At 41.8% G+C, this 19,324-nt stretch overlaps 1 protein-coding gene across 1 annotated transcript in view; it reads right to left on the reverse strand.

Moving 5' to 3' along the window:
- L3MBTL3 (L3MBTL3, histone methyl-lysine binding protein) overlaps positions 1-19,324 on the reverse strand; it is a 64,798-nt gene that overhangs the window by 12,724 nt on the left and 32,750 nt on the right. The window contains exons 10-16 of the mRNA XM_026039263.1: positions 19,003-19,094; positions 18,350-18,501; positions 11,293-11,369; positions 7,989-8,074; positions 6,360-6,470; positions 5,007-5,121; positions 2,642-2,744 (exon numbers count right to left, since the gene is read on the reverse strand). Of these exons, the coding sequence (XP_025895048.1) occupies positions 2,642-2,744; positions 5,007-5,121; positions 6,360-6,470; positions 7,989-8,074; positions 11,293-11,369; positions 18,350-18,501; positions 19,003-19,094 (736 nt within the window). The remainder of the gene's footprint in view (positions 1-2,641; positions 2,745-5,006; positions 5,122-6,359; positions 6,471-7,988; positions 8,075-11,292; positions 11,370-18,349; positions 18,502-19,002; positions 19,095-19,324) is intronic.

Genomic DNA, 19,324 nt, shown 5'->3' on the forward strand with positions numbered 1-19,324 from the left:
ATTGTTTAATAGCACTTCTGCTACTGCTACAGGCAAAGCATGTAAGCTCCTTTTGGATTTCTACATTCACAGAGAAGAATCTCAAGAAAATGCTGAAATAATGTCAAATTTAATTTCAGGTGTGCATTATTAAAAAAGCCCTGCACTACAATGAAAGCTGACAAGACAATTTCAGCTCCAAGCTGAAGTTTTCTGCTTACCATTATCATTAATATGCTTTAAATTACAAAACAAGAAAAAGCCTCAAAATTCAGTCCTTTACTTCACTATAAACTGGAACTTGTTTATATACTGACTTTATGACTTTTTCTTTRGTATTCTTTGGGGGGAAGAAAAAAAAAGTGATACTGAATAACAGTCAAGATCATCCAAYAGCAGCTACAATATTAATGATCCTTTAGAGCACTGGATTCCTATGAGTCTTTCTTTGTAATTAACCACTCAAATTACCCTATCTTCATGTCTTGGGCAAGAGCCCTTTGATGTTACTATTACCCAGGGCARCAAAAAGAACCCCCCCGATTGCGGCTGCCACTTTTGCTTCAGCAAAGCAGAGCACATAGGAACTCACAAGCCACTACCCACGCGCCGCTCACACCCCTTCAACTGCCCAGCACAAGATCCTAGGGCAGGTGGGGACAGCAGGSCATTATTAGCAGGAGCTTGTGCAAAAAGTAAAGGCTTGAACCCCATTAAATCATTAATCACTGCAGGCTTTCAGCTGGTTCCTGAGGAACAGGCTTGCAAAATTACCTCAGAACTGCTGAGCATTGCAAATTGCCATCCTGCTGGCATCCAGGCCTTTAGACTCGAGACAGACAGGGAATCTTATCGGGGAGGATAAAAAATAAAAAATAAAGCCCTCAGAAAGAGAGGTATAGTTAAATACATTGCAAGGCTGTCAAAATAAGTGAGCCAACAGACTGCAACCCGACATGGGTAATTACAGCAATTTCCCAAAGTCTTTGTTTGGAAGAAAAATCATAGTAAAACTTCAGAAAATTCTGGATAACCTAGGCTCTCAAACCTGCAGACTCCAAGTAAATAACAAATCTCATTAGCTTCCTTACARTGTTCAAGAAAAAATACACCATGAGCACAGAGGACAAACCAATGCAGCTAGCAAATAAGATTTACAGCGCTAATAGATTTGCTATGAWACAGTAAATGCCTGGGACTTCTGATCAGTAAAACCCCTCTGGTTATATTTTTATCCCCAGAATTACACATCAATGTATAGTCAACTAGCAGGACTGCTAAGACACACACAGACACAACTGCAGTGAGTCTCTCTTCTCAATATTCAGATCAGAAGTTATAATATTAAAGTAGAGGATACCTGAACTGACCAGACATCTCTCTCTTCCTCATCCTTTCATGGGAAAGCGCTAAAAGTCTTTCGTRTCAAATTTATTTATAGATAAGAACATGAATGAAAAGCTTTTATGACATACATAACAGGTCAAAAGAAATTGTAAGTTAAGTTGTRGCCTCGGGCTAAGAATGGGATATGTTCACATGATTACAGGCAATCAAGACAGCATGTCCTGAACTGGAAGCTACTGCCTTACAGATCAGATGCATTAATTAATCCTACAAGACTACCAGAGTGTGATATAAAATGGATTTCAGCTAACTAACCAAAAGGAAGCTTGTTGRCAAGTCTGTTTTACTTTACATTTCCAGTGGACTAACACCATGAATGCAGCAGGTTACTCCAAGTACTAACTTCACTGCTTCAGCAGTTACCCTGCTGATTGATACTTGAGTACAACAAAACTTCGCAAAGGAAAGACAGGTAAAATGAATGAAACATTCAAAAGAAAATAGACCACAGCTGGAAAAAGCCAGAMGGAAATAGGTGAGAACAGAGGGAAAGATGGTAAGGTAGCAAACTGTGCCGTGCTGAAAAGGAGAAACTGAGAGCAGAGGCCACACGACAGCGGGTGCTGTTGCAGCTGAGCCACGTTCCCTCCCAGGACAAGGCTTGTTCTGGCGTGCGGAGCCCTTCACCAGCACCGCGCCGTGCCCGGAGCTGCGCACCGCGCGGAACTGCTGGCTCTGCGAAAAGCCYTCCGCACACGACACGTGCACACCGCTGAGCGCGCAGAGCCGCCTCCGGCAGGGTGAGTACTGACCGAGGCTGACAKGCCAGGAAAACTTACGGCTTAGTTCTGGCCAACAGGAAGTAATTCTGCCACCCACCCACGTAAAAARGTTGCAGTTCTACCTGCTTAATAACGTGCTTAAAAACATAAATAAAAAAGTTTCAATTCAAATTCCCACCATCACCAGCAGAACACAATAAAAATGTCCAAGCTGTGATAAAAGGAGTGCCTTCACCATCCCAAAAGGTACAAAGTTACTGCATTACACATACTTGTCTGGATCATTTTCCAATATAAACAGCAAGCCGCGCAATCCCTAGAGGAACACAATACGGAGCAGCTGAATCTGCTAACTGCACCAAGAGATGGTGTTGGACACGTCCTGCTGGGCGCCCCGCCACCCGTGTCCACCTGCACTGCTGCGCGGTCGAGCTGAGAGGAGCCGGGGGCACCTGGCTTCTGGCAAACCCCAGTCGAAGCCGGGCACAAATCACTCGCCGTGAGAGAGCAAAGGCAGAGCTTCCCGGCTGTACCTGTGGTGGCTGATATGTCTCGCTCTTTTAATGTGCCCAATTCCTTTGCATCCTGATGGGGGACATCCTCCGTGCTCCAAAGCTTCCACTAATTCCAAGGGACCTGCATGTCAGAGGAAATTACACGTATTTAAAACTATACCAAATTTTTAAAATTACAGAAGTGTACAAATATACCAGAATGTCTCATATTAAACACAAGAAAGAAAATAACAAACGAAGCCTACTTTAAGAGTACTTTAAAACGCACTTTGCAAAGACATGATGGAAGCATCTAATCCCTGCAGAAATACAACTTTCCTGTGTGAGCAAACCTCTACAGGAAAGCTCCCTGTACAGAAAGAACATAGGTCTTAGAGGAACTGCACTACTTACAATTTCTCTCATATTAACTGATCTGTAGCTGGAACCAGCTTATTTTGCAATAGAGTATAGACAAGACCGGTTTTTAGTTGGTATTGACCTTCTGCATTTTTGAGTTTTTCAAAAAAAAAAAGGTTGAAAAGATCCATCTCCACGCGCCAAAGCTGCTATTGATGTCACAAAGAAATGATATTAAAAACAACACTAATACCTGCCTCTTTAATTCCCTAATTGTTAGCAAAAAGCTGGTATCTCAACACAATCACTTCTTCACATCTTAAAATAAGATGAATACATAAATAGTGGCAAAAAATATTATTATGAATGCTGCAGATAAATACTGCTAGTGTTGTGCACAGCTCACAACAGAAAGCTTTCAGTATTAAAGACAGGGATCCAGACCACATCATTAAAAAGACTTAATAACTGAGGGGAAGAGAAAAAAAAAGAAATATTTCCTTTTTTCTTTCTGAAACACTTTCAGAAGACATACAATGACCTTTACCTTCCTTTTAAACAGTACTTTTATAGTATTTTATAGTCTATCTAGTATCCTATATTCTACAGAAATAACAGAAAGTTGTACTGTCGGAGAGTATGATATTCAGTATTCGTCCAATTTTCATATGATTCCTGCAATAAAAAWTCTTTTGCTATTTAGAAAATGGTCACTCTCCCTCCTATCATGTTCTCAACCATTTTCTCCTAGCTGAAYTCATATCAAAACGTCATTTCCACCTGTGTTCCCAGGTACATTCCCAGACACAGGAGACCAGAAGCGGTTCCTACGCCCTCACCTAGAGGAGCTGACACTCTCTGYGAGATGGACATCCCTGGCTTTTTAATACCTCCAGCAAACGAAGCTATTGATTTCATACTTACATCTGGCATGTGAGTATAAAACATGGCATTTTTCCCTCAGTCACAGATCACAGACACAGCACCACCTTAATCTGGTTTTGGCCTTACTCTGGCACTATTCCGGTGACATCACCAGGGTAAACATGCTTCAAACAYTCCCCTTGGAGGGAAAACATGCTCTGCTGGGCACTTTGCTGACCTGAGGGTCACTGCAGCTCAGTTCAGCCTCTGTAATTCCCCCTTCGCATGTGCGCCTTATCCAGCTTATATTTGTTTTTCAGAATATGTAGCCTCACTCAGTATTTTGTATTTTCCAAGCACCCAGCTCCTTCTGACCACAGTGACAGCTCTGAATGCCCAGCACYTGTGCAAATCACATCTCAGACCCTCAAGTCAACTACTCGTAAAATAMCCCCCAAAGCAGCACTCAATTAAAAAGACCTGTTACCAGTATAGCCAGAATGATTTCACTGGCATTAGAAGCACAGCAGTCCTGGCAGGGATATCTTGACCATGAAAGGTCAWTGTTTCTCCTCCCTGCAACCTCCAGTGTCATTTATGACAGATCTCCCACTTCAAGGTGGGAAACAAATCCCTGGAGCCAGCAAGCAGGTAATGCCAGTGTTGGTACCAGGCTCCTGGCAGATTTATCTTCAATACTGGCAGCATCAACTCCTCTCTGCTCATCCGAGGAAGAGACTTGGCTGCTCTGGAGCCTTCAGCACCATGAGCAGGACGAGCTGCAGCTGGAGGGCGGCCCGGCCTCTGCCGCGCTGGGCAGGCATGCAGCCACGCACCAGATGCTCCTCGCGACACTCCAGGTCCACTGAAATCCCACAGCATTTTCCTCATTGGCTTCAGCAAGGTCAGCATTTCACACAACAGATCCTTATCGGTACCTACCTCAGGCTCCTACATGAACAGATATTTTATTTCAACTACAGCTGGGGCAATGAAGCCATCTACTAAAAAAATCATTAACTTCAAATTATACAGCTCAAGTGCTAAGTGTCACGTTTACACTGTCTTCCATACACACTAATTGCTACTTTTCCTTGGACAACACTCTTAGGGAAGAAGAAAATTAAACAAAGTACATACACCTTGTAACTTCATTATGTTATAGTATGATTTGTCTTACTAAGTGGGGGCTGAAGAGGGTGTCCCGTTTTTGCACACCAGCCTGCAGGATGGATATCAGGGCTATCTACATCAGTCCAGTAATCATAAATACTATCCCAGCCATCAAAATGAACCTAAAATTCAAAGAGAGAGAGAGAGGGAGAGAGAGAGAATAATGCATTTTAGCTCAGAAAAATTTTCTAAATTAATTTTCCCCGAGTTATCACTATAAATTAGACTCTAAGGCCAACTCCTTCAGATAAGTTGCTTGATCAAAACCATAGATGTTACACAGAAAACACATATAGATTAGTTTARCCAAACTAATAAACAAACTTTTTAACAAAACTAATAAACAAATAAGTTTAACCATTTAATCAAAACAAAGAGTTTAACAAAAGAACCCCAACACRTTAGGAACAATCTTAGTAAAGGATTTGCAGCTGAAGAGAAAACGAACTAACTTCACAGGAAGCAACCAGTTATGCTACACTTTTTGTTTTTCAAGTCAAAGCTGAAAATCTGCAGCTTTTCCTCCCTCTCTGTGCTTGTRAACAGCTAAGATGCTCCAACTGGGCACATATGAATGTAAGCAAACACATACACACCAACAGAGCTCTTCCACCACACACTATACCTACTACCCAAGAAGCTACAAATCATGTCATTTTAACAAACCAGACTGGAGTCTTTTCTTGACATATTCAACAATGTTTAAGTAAAAAAAGCGTAGGGGTGAAGCTATTCCTTCATATGACTCCCTGCCACTGGTTAACTCAGATTCAGAATGAAATGTCAGCTGCATTTGCTGCCTGAAATGTACTAATAGCTACACTAATAAACCTCCACAAACTGCAAGCATGAGCATCCTTTGTATCCATTTCACGAGAAACCTGCACTCTGTTCTAGTTAACGGCTTCAAAGAGTTGACTTCAAAGAATATTTGTAAAATAAAATAATTATTCAAGTGTATGTCTTCTGGAAAACTGCAATTTCTTAAAAATACATTGTCTGATATTACCCCATCTAAAGTTCAGAATTAATATAAACCTCAGAATTGCAGAAGTCACTGACAAGGCACAAAAAATGTTTTTGTATCTCCCTTTTTGTAGTGGAAGCTACAGAGACAGATTCTCTTCCATTAATCCAGACCCTAAATTTTATGGGCGTCACAGGAGCCCTCTGACAATTGGTGCTAAATCACCACTTTTTTCAATCAGACAGTTGTTTTATTTCAACTATTTATTCTCAAAGCAATTTCTCAACATACCTGACTCACTGAGAGGTTCTGAAAACTTAAGTTTGCTACTGCAGGACTACTCATTGAGTGCTCACGCCATCRCGCTGCCTTTAAAAAGGCAGAAAAACTTACCTTTATTCTGTGGTCATCGGTATCTACAATAGTTGCTACTCTGATAAACACTGGATTTCTCTTGTCAACCACTTCAAGTTTCATACTTTTCTGAAAGCCGTGAGAAGGTTTCTGGAAGAGAAGAACCAAAAAAAAAAAAAAAAAAAGTGAAGCAAAAGAAAACCTTCCCCTTCCCCCCTTATGTATTGCATATAAATTCCATATCAAATTTCCTCCCTTCACTTTCAGAAATTTGTCCTCCTTTCCCAACAAATCAAAACATAAAAAGATAATTATTTCTCCAGATTAATGACTGTGGCATAAATTAATTAGATTGGAATTTCAGCTTCAAGCCTTTCATGCAGATAAGCAAGGTAAGGTCTTTATTTTAAATTATTTAATTAGATTTTTTTTTTCCCCCTCAATCCTGTAGAAAGGTTTTTCTGGGGAAAAAAATTTAGTTTTGCCCTTTTTTTTTTGCCAACAGTTTCAATGCAGAACTCAATGCTGTAGCATTAGATACCAGCAGCCTGAAACCTATATATGAAGTCATTAATGGTAAATGTATTAGTGTTCTTAGTGGGTGCTGTCTCATTCTGGATTATATATTGTTTTCAGTCTCTTACTGGAAACATAACCAATTCACAATAAAACAGCATTTTACAGAGCTGTCACATAGTCTCAATATCCATTTGGAACAATAAGGAATTAATACTGTTTTGGCAACAAAAAAGACGGCTATGTTAGGATAATCACATTTTATCTATGCTATACAGCTATAAAAACRAAAGCTAAATTTCATTTAATTTCCAAAGATCATATGTGTAATAAGTCTTCTTTCTGATTTGGATTTCTAATAAACCTTCTAAGCCTTGAAACCCTAAAAACTGTAACCTGGTGTTCCAGAACTATACCCTGGTGTTCCTCCTCAGCTGCCATCTGAGAACTCCCCATGTCTCTCACAATGAAGCCTAGGATCCTGTGGCTGTCTCAGGGATACTTCACCCCCAAAGCCAGCACTAGTGCTCTCTGGCATGGCTTCCAGCAGGGATGCTTTCTGCGTTAGTGCTTGACCCACCTTCCTGGCTGAGATCCTAAGAGCTCCGTGTTGGAGGGGGCCCTGCACGAAAGCAGCAGGCAGGGCAGGGGCAGGAGGATGGCTCCTGGGCCGGGCAGCTGCCCCGGGCAGCAGCGCCTGCTCAGAGACACTACCAGGCGCCTGCCCGGCCCCACGGGCTGCACAGACACCCAGCCCGAGCACCTACACCCGTGTTCCGTTCCCACCACACTTCAGCCACTGCTTAAAGAGCAGACAAACACCTATATTTAAGATAAGTTATCATGACTCATCAATTACCTCATTATTTCTAATAATGAGGCAATAATTTCCCACAGCAATTACATTAAATAGTAATATTTCATAGTATTTAATTCCATCTGCAAGAATTAAAGTAATAATAGTAATTTAWAATAATAATAATTATCTGATTTCTATCTGTAAACTGCAGACTTGCATAAAAATAAACTTATTACGGAAGCACTTAACTGAATACATTTGAAACTGTAAGAAAACTGTGTTTGTGTTCGCTTATTAAACTAATTAACTCCTTGCACTTTAACACCCCCAGAAAAATGAAAGCATTCCCTCACCACTTTAAAAGCTCTTGCAGGTGCAGGTAAGGAACTGGTTTCTTCCAGATATTTCTCCCAGGAAAAGTGTTTGGCATGTGGGTAATCTGGCACAGAAGAAATGTTAACAAAATTAAACAAGGTGGTATAAATAATAGAAAGCAATATATAAAAACTGTCAACTGACACTTTTATAATACTGTTATCAGACATGCTGTCTTAAACAGCTCTCTGGTACATCTTAAATGCTCTCTGGTACATCTACCACATTAACTTAAAAAAGGTACAACAATCRCCTCATGCAAAACCTCAACATTACTGCTTTGGATTTGCCAATGTAAGTAATTGGGACTTGCAAAATTCGTCCACTTCCTTCAGAAACCTCACTCAAGTGTTACAACCACAATCTTCTCTTCCATAGATAGTAATTCAGTGGCAAACACAACTTGACCAATGATAAGTTTGCTTTACCRTGATGCAAAGTTATCTGCCAATATTTAAATGAATTCTTTTAGTCTGGAGATTTACAATAATTTATATGCAGCATCAAAGAAAACACTGCTCTTCTCAGAAAAGGAATACGCCACTGTCATGTGTATAAACATTTCATGCAAGAAGCACAAAGACAGCCTCGCTTCTGAAGAGCGGACAGTGCTCGTCCTTCACCCCTCATCCACACTGGAAGTTTAACAATTTGATTTATAATCTAGAATTGAATGAAAACAATTGTTATAGCTATCAAAAGGGATTTTGCTGAACAACAGGCTGTAACAGCTTGCTGACAGATCAACTGCACATGTGCTGCCTAAGTCAAYGGCCTCAAGATGTTTCATGACTTCCCAAAATCGCTGGGCACACACACTTCTGSTAAATTTGTTTCAGTCCATTTAAATATTCCTTGTCAAGGAGGCCGCAAACAACAGTTCCTGCAGCAATTCCAGAGCTTACAGCCTTCACCTTGTATCTTCACTTTCATCATTAAGCTGCTGAACTCTGTGTGAGATTGAACAACTCTTTCATCGGTTTCAGGTACGTGTGGCTCTCCAGRGGCACGTGCAGCTGTGGCACGGGTAGCGGGGCAGCGGCTGCACAGCRGAGTTCATTTTGCCCCTCTCACACGCCAGGGCTTTCAGCACGGCCCTCGCGCGCCTCGGCCAACCCGCAGGCCCACATGTGCTTTTAAATAAAGCTGAAGCTCTCCAAATGAAAACTTCCTACTGGCACTTGAGGGAAAAAAAAAAATCAAAAAGAATTTTCTCAAATAAGATGCTGGAAATAATGAACTAGTAGGGATGGGAAGAAAGCAAGCTGGTATCTGCCGACCAGCACCAGACTTCACAAACAGCTTCCCTTTAAATTYCCCTATAAATGTTTTGCTGGTGCCCTGCTCGCTCACCCAGCCAGAGCAGTGTTTTACACTATCAGACCAAACCGATCTATTTTCCATGGAGCAGCGAGGCACCCAGAGCTCACACGTGCTGCTCCTCACGCAGGGCAGCTGCCCCGAGCGGCGCGGATGCGGACRCGGATGCTGGCGGCCTCACCGGGGGCTGCCCCCACGGGCCAGTCCTGCTTCTCCGGGCATCTCCTCACCCACCACAGGGCAACTACCCCAAATCACCGCATCCAGGCACCCCTGCCGCTGGGCAAACCCCACCTGGGCAGCTCGCCTCACCTGCCTCCTCACGCACAGTGAGGGATGTTCCTAAGATGCCAGCCAAAGGGGCTGCTTGTATCTCTACTTCAGGACTWGGCAGAAAGCCAAGTGCAAGTCCCTTTTAAGTGTATTATTGTTTCTTAGTGAAATGTCCCTCCTTGCCCAGGAAGTTTATTTGGTCAAGACAGGCTTTTTACGACCCTATCCGAGTCTTTGGTTCGTAACACACACGGGTCCCTGCATCAAGCAGGGCTCTGTGGGACGCAAATGAAAGCCTTAACTGCTGTCAGCATGAAAACACTGGCCAAGGCTGGTGATAGGAACTTCAGTCCCATAAAACTTTCATCAGGCAATGCCTTTTTTCTTTTTCTCATAACACCATTTTAATCTGTTTTTTTCTCCTTTCAAAATGCTTTATGCTTTAATTTTGCATCCCCACTGTATCAGAATTCTCTACTTATGTGTGTGCCTGTTTTCCAGGTTCCAACTGCGCTTACACAACTAGATTAGATCAACTAGATATGGAAAACAACAAGAAAATTAAAACAAAAAACCTGTCTATTTATATTTTCAGACATATTCTAAGATAACACAAGTCTGCACTTCTAAGAGAAACTTTTGTGTTTCCCAATCGCTTGTTCCTGCCCACCATGACAGGAGTATTTGAGTCATCCTGCAGGGATTCAGCAGGGAAACTCAACTGCCTGAAAGTTAATTCAGGAAGAGAAGAAGGCCCCCACAAAAGCTTCAGCACCCGGGTCTGCTGTATTACCTCAAACCTTTTGGAAACTATATCCTGCTTGGGGGGAGCAAAATACTGTAAAATTCAGCACACAGAAGTTCTGATGTGAAGGACAAACAGATATTAAAGGAGTGTGATGCGCTGAACAACACCCCAAGCTTTCTCACTAGGTGTCACTTGGCTCTGTGGCTCTTTTAAAAGCAATTTATTTGGCTCTGAAAGTTGTAGGCAATAAAGGCCAACGGTTACCAAGCCAGGCAGGATGGGTTTTCATAGCGCTCTGCTCTGTTCTACTTCCAAATATCTGTTTCCCTTTACCCTTGCCATGGAAGGCAATCAGTYAATGCAGTTATATGCAACATACAAAAAAAACCCACCTAAGCAAATGGTGGCATTCTTACAACTAGCACCATCTCTTTCTTCTGGATAAGCTCTCCCTCTTTTTGACTCCTTCCYTTCCTGGGAACCTTTGTAAATTTGTTCCTCAATCATTTTTCTCATTTACCCATTTTTCCCATTTACCCATTATCTTGCATAGCTGGTTCACAGGAAAGTGTTTTTCTTATAAAACAGTTTCACACGCCTGGAATTACTTCTATCAACATTTCATGATATAAGTCCCAGAACATGTGGATATAAGCAGCCCAAAATACAGACATTTTTCAGATTTCAAGAGGTATCTTTTATCAATAGATGTCTCTTTACTAAAGCAACATACCCATGCACACTTAAATCTAATGTTTACTGTACCTCTTATTTTACTGTATTAAATCTTAAGAGCAATTCAGTAGTCTCCAAATACCAAATCTTAATTATAGAAAGAAAAAAAACAAAGGGGGTAACAAAGCTCACTATTAAGGTTTAGTCAGTGCTGCTAACTGGCTACAGTTTCATTAATTCTGTCAGATGTGCAATATGGTACTAACCTGGAGGGGTGATAAGGGTTCTTTTATGCTCTTTACACCATCCAACAGGATGAATATGTGGGCTAGCTGCCTCACACCTRGTGGAAGAAGAAAAAAGGGACTGAAAATGCACTTAAGGACATCCTGCTTTTCTTAAAAAAGAAACAAAACAAAAAATACAGAAAGATTTTACAAACCGCACATAACSCATGACATGCCCATCTTAAACATAAACTGTAAATGCACTCTAAACACTTCAACCCATTCAGCACAGACTCGTTACCACCTGAACAAGCACAGAGCTTATTCACAATTTCACTGAAAGATCAATAAATCGAGTCTATTAAGTTGGTAATAGATTTGCAGTGAGAAGCTCTACTGCTGGACCTGCAAAAAATCAAACATAGAGATTCTTAGTAGAAATGTGTCAACTGGCTATAAAAAACAATGATGTGATCAAAAGGAGCTRGAGTTTTGCAATGCCAAAACCCAAATTTTGACAGTTTAAAGACCTAGAGGCCGATTAGAAACTCATGCAAAACATTCAGTAACAAGCAAAAATTCAAAACCAGATCAGAGGTTTGAATGGTGTTTTAGATGCATTAACACAACCCGAGCAGCACCTCAAAGTACAAATGAGAGAGAAACACCCATCTGGTCCATGGAAAGGAATAAAAKCACAATTTAGGTCCCAAACTTGCAAAAGTCCTGAACTAACCAGTGATCCAGCAGCATAAACTGTCCTATAAAAACAGTGCATTGGACAAATTACTGAAAAACTCACCGCCACCCACTTGCTACTTAATCCTGCTCTGAAGCCAGTGTCAAAACCACGAGACTGAAGATGCATCTGTATTTTCTGCCCTCTTCTCCTGCCCCGGAGTTGCTAACATAGAACACCTGTGCAGCAGCAATCACTGGCATACCCATGCACACTTAAATCACTGTCATACCCATGCACACTTAAATGACATGCTTGCTGGGGGGTCCTATGCCACTAGCTCCCTTAATTAGCAGTGTTATTTTATACTAAAAAAAAAAAAAAAAAAAAAAAGAGGTTGACAATCTGTAAAAATCTAAGAGTGTGCAAAGAACTGCGCATAAGAGAAAAGGAGCAAGGTGAAAGTAAATTAGCAGAAACTCTGATATCTTAGTTCTCAAATCAAACCTCAAACATAAAGATGTTTGTAAGAACTGCAAAAATGAAGCACAGCACATCAAAGATCACAGAATGAATCCTGGGTTAAGTTTTGAGTCTGTGCTACATAAAGGAAAAACAGAGAAGCACTTCATACACAGAATCCCTAAAATAATACTGACCCTTCAAGACACATGCAAATCATTTTTATGAAACATCTGAAGCTCGGGAGCGATGTATTCAGCCAACAGAGGTAGGAGCTGGTGCCTCAGGCCCAGAGGCTTTCAGCCTTGCAGCTGGAAGGAGCCAGACTAACTGCTGACAAACAGCAGCCAATCTAGCCCCTTGTCTGGTGCCTTTATAGGCAGCAGCTGTGCTAGGGCTTCTGGTCAGAAGGCCCAAGGGATGGATTGCTGTTCAGTTTGACAGACTCTCTAAGAGCTCTGACAAAAGCAAAGGATCCAGCTCWCAATAGGGATATCCCCCCTTTTGTTCTACTACAATATATACAGCTATCTTGTATCTATCTTTCATTTACACAGTAGCACTCCAGGTGCTTTCTAAACTCCCGAAATTAACATTAATAAAGGGCCCAAGATGATTTTGGTGCTAACTCTGTATTATTAAAACTCAGCCATCCAACGCCTAGGAAAACTATGCCCCAAACCTATGAGAGAAAAGGCAAATGCTTCGTGCTCCCTCTTGGCTTTTCCTTTCTCTTTACAGTGACTGTGACCAGGAGCTAAAGAGCAAGGCAGGCAGTAGACTGTGCAGGCATCTCTCTCCTGTAGGCATTGCAAAATTAGACTTTTACAAGTTCTGCCTAACTGTAAGGGTCTCCTCTTTCGTTCTGAGATGTTTTGGTGCGGACAAATTACTTTCAAAAGACTCGCAAGTTACATTTGGCAACACAAGCCGTGTGTCCAGGCCAGCGYGTTATCCAGCATTAGGCTTCCAGAACAACATGGGAGATGGTTAAAGTTGAGAAACGCACGACAGGACCAACCTCTTGAATGCATTTCTTCTTGTTTTTTGAAGCACAGAATTTGAACATGTATTTTTCAAAAATTCTCAACAGTAAATGCCACTGCCCACACTTGTGTTCTTGAAGAAAAGTGTCACAAAGCAGCAGGTGATGAAGTCTGTCACAGCAAAAGCTGCTCAGACATGACAGTACCRAGCTACATATGCAACATGTAGCATGAATGCTACACGCACCAGCTCTGCAAAATATCATCTGCAAAAACCCTCTTACATTCAGATGARCTTTAAAAGAAAAACAGTCATCACAGCTGGGCAGAAACCTCKGCAAGCATGGAGTCCTCATGTGAAAAGGCAAGAAAGAGGCCCCRTTCCAGCAAGGCCAGGTGAGACAATCTTTACATACTGATTTGTATAAGCCTTTGAGCTCCCAACAGTCTACTTAGCAGTAAAAGTGACAGTAAAAAAYAGAGACCAGTATAAATCATGCCAAATTTAAACTCCAGCTGTCATCTTTAGTTTGTGTTCCTTCCCAGAAAGTTATATCTAGTTTTGAGGAACAACTATAACCTGTTAGACTAAGCCTAAGACTTGTAAACGGWAATGTTAAAAGCCTGATCTCAACTTTCACAACCAGCTTGCATTGCCCCATAGCTCTGAATTTTCCTTACTCCAAGGCAAAACAGAGAATGACCAGGACACACACTTCAGAAAATATAGTGAATAATAAATTTTGAAGATCCTTACATGCTGAGAAAGGTTGTTCACAAGCCACTCTGTCATGTGAGAGCACTCAGACACAACAAGACATCTATTATCCATACTGGAGACTGAGGCTAATCACAGAAGCTTAAATGGAGCAAAAAACAGCCAAGGGCCAGTTGGACTCAGARCTGTATCACACAGCTCAGCTAAATTAACGGCAGTTTAACAACACCTCCGAAGGGTATCAAAGCAGAAAGGATGGCTGTGAAGCCAAGGCGAGCAGGAAGCTCCCCTGTGGCAGCTCTTCCCACGCTGAATAAGCCGGAGCCAGCGGCACGCGCGGGTCCCCGGGGCCGGGGCCCTCCCGGACAGCAGCCCAGGGGCAGTCGCACGCGCTCAGCTCGCAGCCCGACAGCGTCTCCACCCGATACTGTCACACAGCAAAGCACAAGTGGTCGTCCTGCTGCTGCTCAGTTTCAGGTGTCCTATTAATTTCCCCCCCCCCCCAAAAATCCCTGTTTCATATACCTAACTCCTTAATTTAATTCAGATTATCAGGAGAGACAGATGATAATGCTAGTTGTTAAAAGAAGGAAAATTCAATTCTTTTAGAAAAAYGTTTCCTCAACTCCATCTCCATCTGAAGATGTAAACAGGATTTTGATTAAGTATCCAGGATCTTTTTCCAAGTCAAATGTGTTATGTGCATTTTATGTTTTAAAATAATCTCTAACTTCTCCATCTTGAGGAAAAAAAAWTAGTTTTCTTGATTATCACTTTATTACATGTAAATATAATCAGTAACAAAAATGGGATCTATCAAAAGCACATATGCATTACACAGCCCTCTGGAATGCTACTTATGGCTGTGAGTGGCTATACACCTGTCTGGCTGTGCACAAATGAAAAAGCAAAAAGGAGAGCGCTACAGAAACCGTCCCACAGCCCCACCTCGTGCCTGAGTGAGGACACGCCAGCACCGCTACGCTGCTAATACCCTGGGTCAAGTCAGGACTTGCTCAACACCAAGGTGCTGGACACCACGGGATGTGTCCTCAGCTGCTCTACCAACCCCTTCGCCGTCCTTTCTGTCTGGAGGCTGGTGGTATGGCAGGTGCCCAGCTGTCCGCAAGCAATCTGGGAGGTTCAGAGGCACACACTGGTCCATAACCTAGCATGTGCTATGATTCATGCTTCCTCTAGACTGTTTTATCTTCTTTTTCRGCATAGTGGTGTCCTTCAAAAAGACCATCCCTTCTCCAAGAGAGAGTGGAGCAAAGTTAATTATCTCCAAAAAGAAACATGCAGTGCACAACTCGTAAAGACTCTGCTATTGGCAAAGTCGGAGATGACAGTGGGAAGGGGAGGCGACCTCTTATTTACCCCTACACCACCATGCAGTCTGTTCCCAGGCTCAAAGAGCAAGAGAGGAGTCTGCCAACCAGCAGCTGACTTGTCTTCACAAGGAGCTTCAGAAAGCAGGCAGCAGAGAACRCTGAGTGGGGCACCCGTGGACACAGCTTTCTGGCTTGGTGAGTTCACCTAAGAGTGCTTGAGTTTTGCCACAGGAAAATCAGGGAGCTCCGGGAAAGCCTGTCTTACACAGGCCTGCAGGTTAATAAAACAGATTTACAAGAACGTAGAACTGACAGCGAGCTTGGACTTACAGTTAATTCACAGCACTGAAATACCCACAGAATTTGCAGTATTAATCTTTGTCTATCTCAGCATATTAGTGGCTCATTCTAAAACCAACCTAAAGACATATTCTCAAATGTTATTGCTGATTCCCAGGTTTAGCCCAATTTTAAGCACAGCACTCAGAGAGGATGGTTCTCAGAAAAGCATTACTGGTTCCATCAAAAAGCAAGGGGCAGAGGGAAGGGACCAGAGGCTTACTGAGTACAGCTCCAAATCCTCCTTCTCAAACAGATGTCTTAAATTTGTCAATTTTGTTCACCTCTCTTCCCTCTAAAAGCCCCCGCCAATGGACAATTTAATGGGATTTTTAATACACTGAAACTATCATCACCATGTGTTAAAGAGCTCTAGTAATGACTAATTCTAGCTAGGGTACTTATTTTCAACCATTAATGTATTTTCTAATGCTGAGGCAAGTCAGGAAATATATCTTCAGGCTGAAAGCATGAGGCTTAAAAAAGCTTAGGTGATAGCAATTTATTCCTGCTGCTTTAAGTTCAGGAAAATTAGTTCACTGTCTTGTAGTTATTCACAAGCAGGAAAGAATTTTTATATTCAGCAAAAAAGCTCCCTTTACCCAACTTGTCTAAACCACAAAAGGTGCATAGAGAAGGAAACGTATGTGTTTGAAAGCAAGCAACTACATACCCCAAATACAGCATTTTTCCCTACTGAATTCCTCCTAACTGGAGAGTGACAGTCAGAGGTGCAGAGGAAAGGGAAGGTGACCGCCCTGAGCAACCCCAGCAGAATTTTCCAGCTTTAGCTACAGATGGCATTTGGTAGGTGTAAAACTCACATCCCCAAGGTATTTTCAGGCTCTCGCTGCTATTTCTGTTTGCTATTCTTTTCTCCTGCTTTCCTTCCTTCCTCCTCTATTCAATCCTATTTGCAATTAGGACAATATAGACAGGGAGGCCACATGGCTCAGAGTTTAATTTTCACACACAGTATTTCTAGCAGCAGCTTCTTATTCCTTCTGAAAAGGTATTTTTAGAGCTCACAGAGAACAACGCTCCAGCTTGGCTTCAATATAAGCAGAGCTCCAATGATTTTTCAAAAGGGCCCCAAATTTTTCAGGTTCATTTTTCCTTATCTTTCAGAAAGGTGTTATTTTACTTATTTGACATACAAAATTCAGAAATTTTGCTTTAGTATAATGTGAGAGTACAAATTTAAAGCCAGAGTAAGTCTGCAGAGACTGCTTTCCCTCTCCTGAAGGCCCGGTGAGCTGCATTGCTGCTGCTGTGGGCCCATAAGCAGAGCTGAAACTCAGCACACGGCTGCCACGCACAGGGCACTGCAGAGCTACGGTGCCTCTAACAAACCAAACACAGGCCCTATCACAGCGCGTTCATTTGATTTAAAAGCCTGGCATAAATGCTATTCTCATATTAATTAAAAGGATAACTGCTATTTGAGTATTTAAGTATCAGGAAATTCAGAATATCTTTTAACAGTATCTTGCTGATCTGTAGAGGAGACCAGCTCTGCATTAAGAATTTCATCTCAGAAATAATCACTAATCCTTCTACTCTTTCTTTTGTATGACCTACCACCTTGCGACTCAACTCTCAACCTCACGGAAATGCCTGCTCACCACAGCTTCAATGATCTCTTTTACCTACAGCTTACCTGCCACGAGGCCCTTGCAATTGTTATCTCCAGAGATGGGCTCACAAAGTTTTGACATTACATGACAGGTCGGCACCACGATCTTTACCAGAGTACCTGAGAATTCCAATACACATGAAGAAGGCTTTCTCCACCGTGTATTTTTACAGGCAGAGCTATGCAATTAATGTACCATGATGAGACTCAAAAGGCAGACTTCAATTTTAGCTATTCTGGGTAACTTACTCTTCAAAGAAAGTTAGACATGGTGCCAGTGCAAAAGTAGACTCGCACTCTGATCTCAAAGGCTGACTGTCCTTTAGGATTTTTATGCTCCCAAAGTGCCCTGTTCCACTCATTGGCTTTTCCCACAGGCACACAACATGTGGAAAGGCCATCTCCAACACGGCTCAGGGTGCCAGGGGGTACTGAGGAACACGGAACACAAAAGATTAACACCAAGTTTTCTTGCTGTCCTAACGCCTTATAGAAGACAGCTGAGGTTCAGCCTAAATCACAAGATGAACCAAGAGAATGGATCCTGAGCGTGAAAAAACTCTGCAGCTTTTCTTAAATGCAAGTCTAATTATAAACACGATAATTGTTACGCTACATATTCTTCACTAAAGATGTCAGTCTCAAAGATACTGTGTAATTACAGTGAGAAATTACTCCACAACCCCAGATACAGAAGCATATGCAAAGAAAACGTTTATGGCAACCTCTGGAAATCTGTTTCGTGAAGCCTAGTGGACRTACTGGACTCCTCCAGGCTGCCACCAAGACACACTCTCGTGTGTACCAACCTGTGCTTATCCAGCTAGCAAAGGGTGACAGGGGGACTGTGCGCACAGTGTGTCACGTATGACTTAAAACTCGGCTTCAAAGCTAACAGGCTTCTGGCAGGGCTCCCCACAGTACAAAGCCAAACCATCCTACCAGTAGTCGTAGCTCTCATCCCAGTTGTCAAAATGAACCAGGAAACGATTGTCCACCATGTCTGTTACCGTAGCAACACAAATGAACGTGGGGTTCTTCTTGTCTACAGCTTCAAGCTTCATTCCCACTCGAAATCCCGACGGAATCACTGTCTACGCAGAGAAAGACATTTAATTAAGGATGAATACTATAAAATCAGAAATCTCCCTGGTGTCCACAGTCAATATATTCATGTCATTTCTAAATTTCCCAATTAGTGGCCCCAACAGAATGGCAGCAGCCTAATTAGCTGACAGGCGAGATGCTCAAACACAGACAGACTCATAGTTTATGAAATAAAAAAGTCCTGGACATGCCGCTAAAATTGGAAAGTGATGGGAAATTCATTTAATATACTATTTCTGGATATGTCAGATTAGATGTTTACACAGCTTAGCAAATAATCYAATATAAGCAAATAAGCRTAATAATGGATCAGAATTTCAGAGGTAAATCGATGCAAAGATTATTAACAAATTTACTGCATTTAGTTTAAGACAAAAATGTTTGCATGGTTTCAAGTCTGAAATCACTGAAATCTGCTCTAAGTTCAGTGTCAGAAATGTGAACCCACTTGCAACTTTCCACATTACCTGAAGCAGGTGAGTACTTACCACATTCTGGTTTTCAAATAGAGATTTAGGAGCAGCTTGAGCCTTGCATGCCTTTAGATAAGCTGGCCAGCTGAATTCCTCTTCCTTGTATCCTAAATGAGGGCCACAAACAACAAACAATTAAACAGACATGAGACACAAGGTTCATGTCAGTGTGTTGATCATAGTTAATAAAATTATTTTCCATCTTATTCTGAGCTATTTCTTACAATTTCAAAACTGAAAAGCATCCTGCATTGTCAATTAGTATTATAATTTCAGATAAGCTACGGAAAGAAAATGTACTTTAATTACTAATTTCACCCCAATAGGAAGTTACAGA

Source organism: Nothoprocta perdicaria, unplaced genomic scaffold (genome assembly GCF_003342845.1).
Source record: "Nothoprocta perdicaria isolate Ctin4 unplaced genomic scaffold, notPer1 scaffold_226, whole genome shotgun sequence".
NCBI classification, from domain to species: Eukaryota; Metazoa; Chordata; class Aves; order Tinamiformes; family Tinamidae; genus Nothoprocta; species Nothoprocta perdicaria.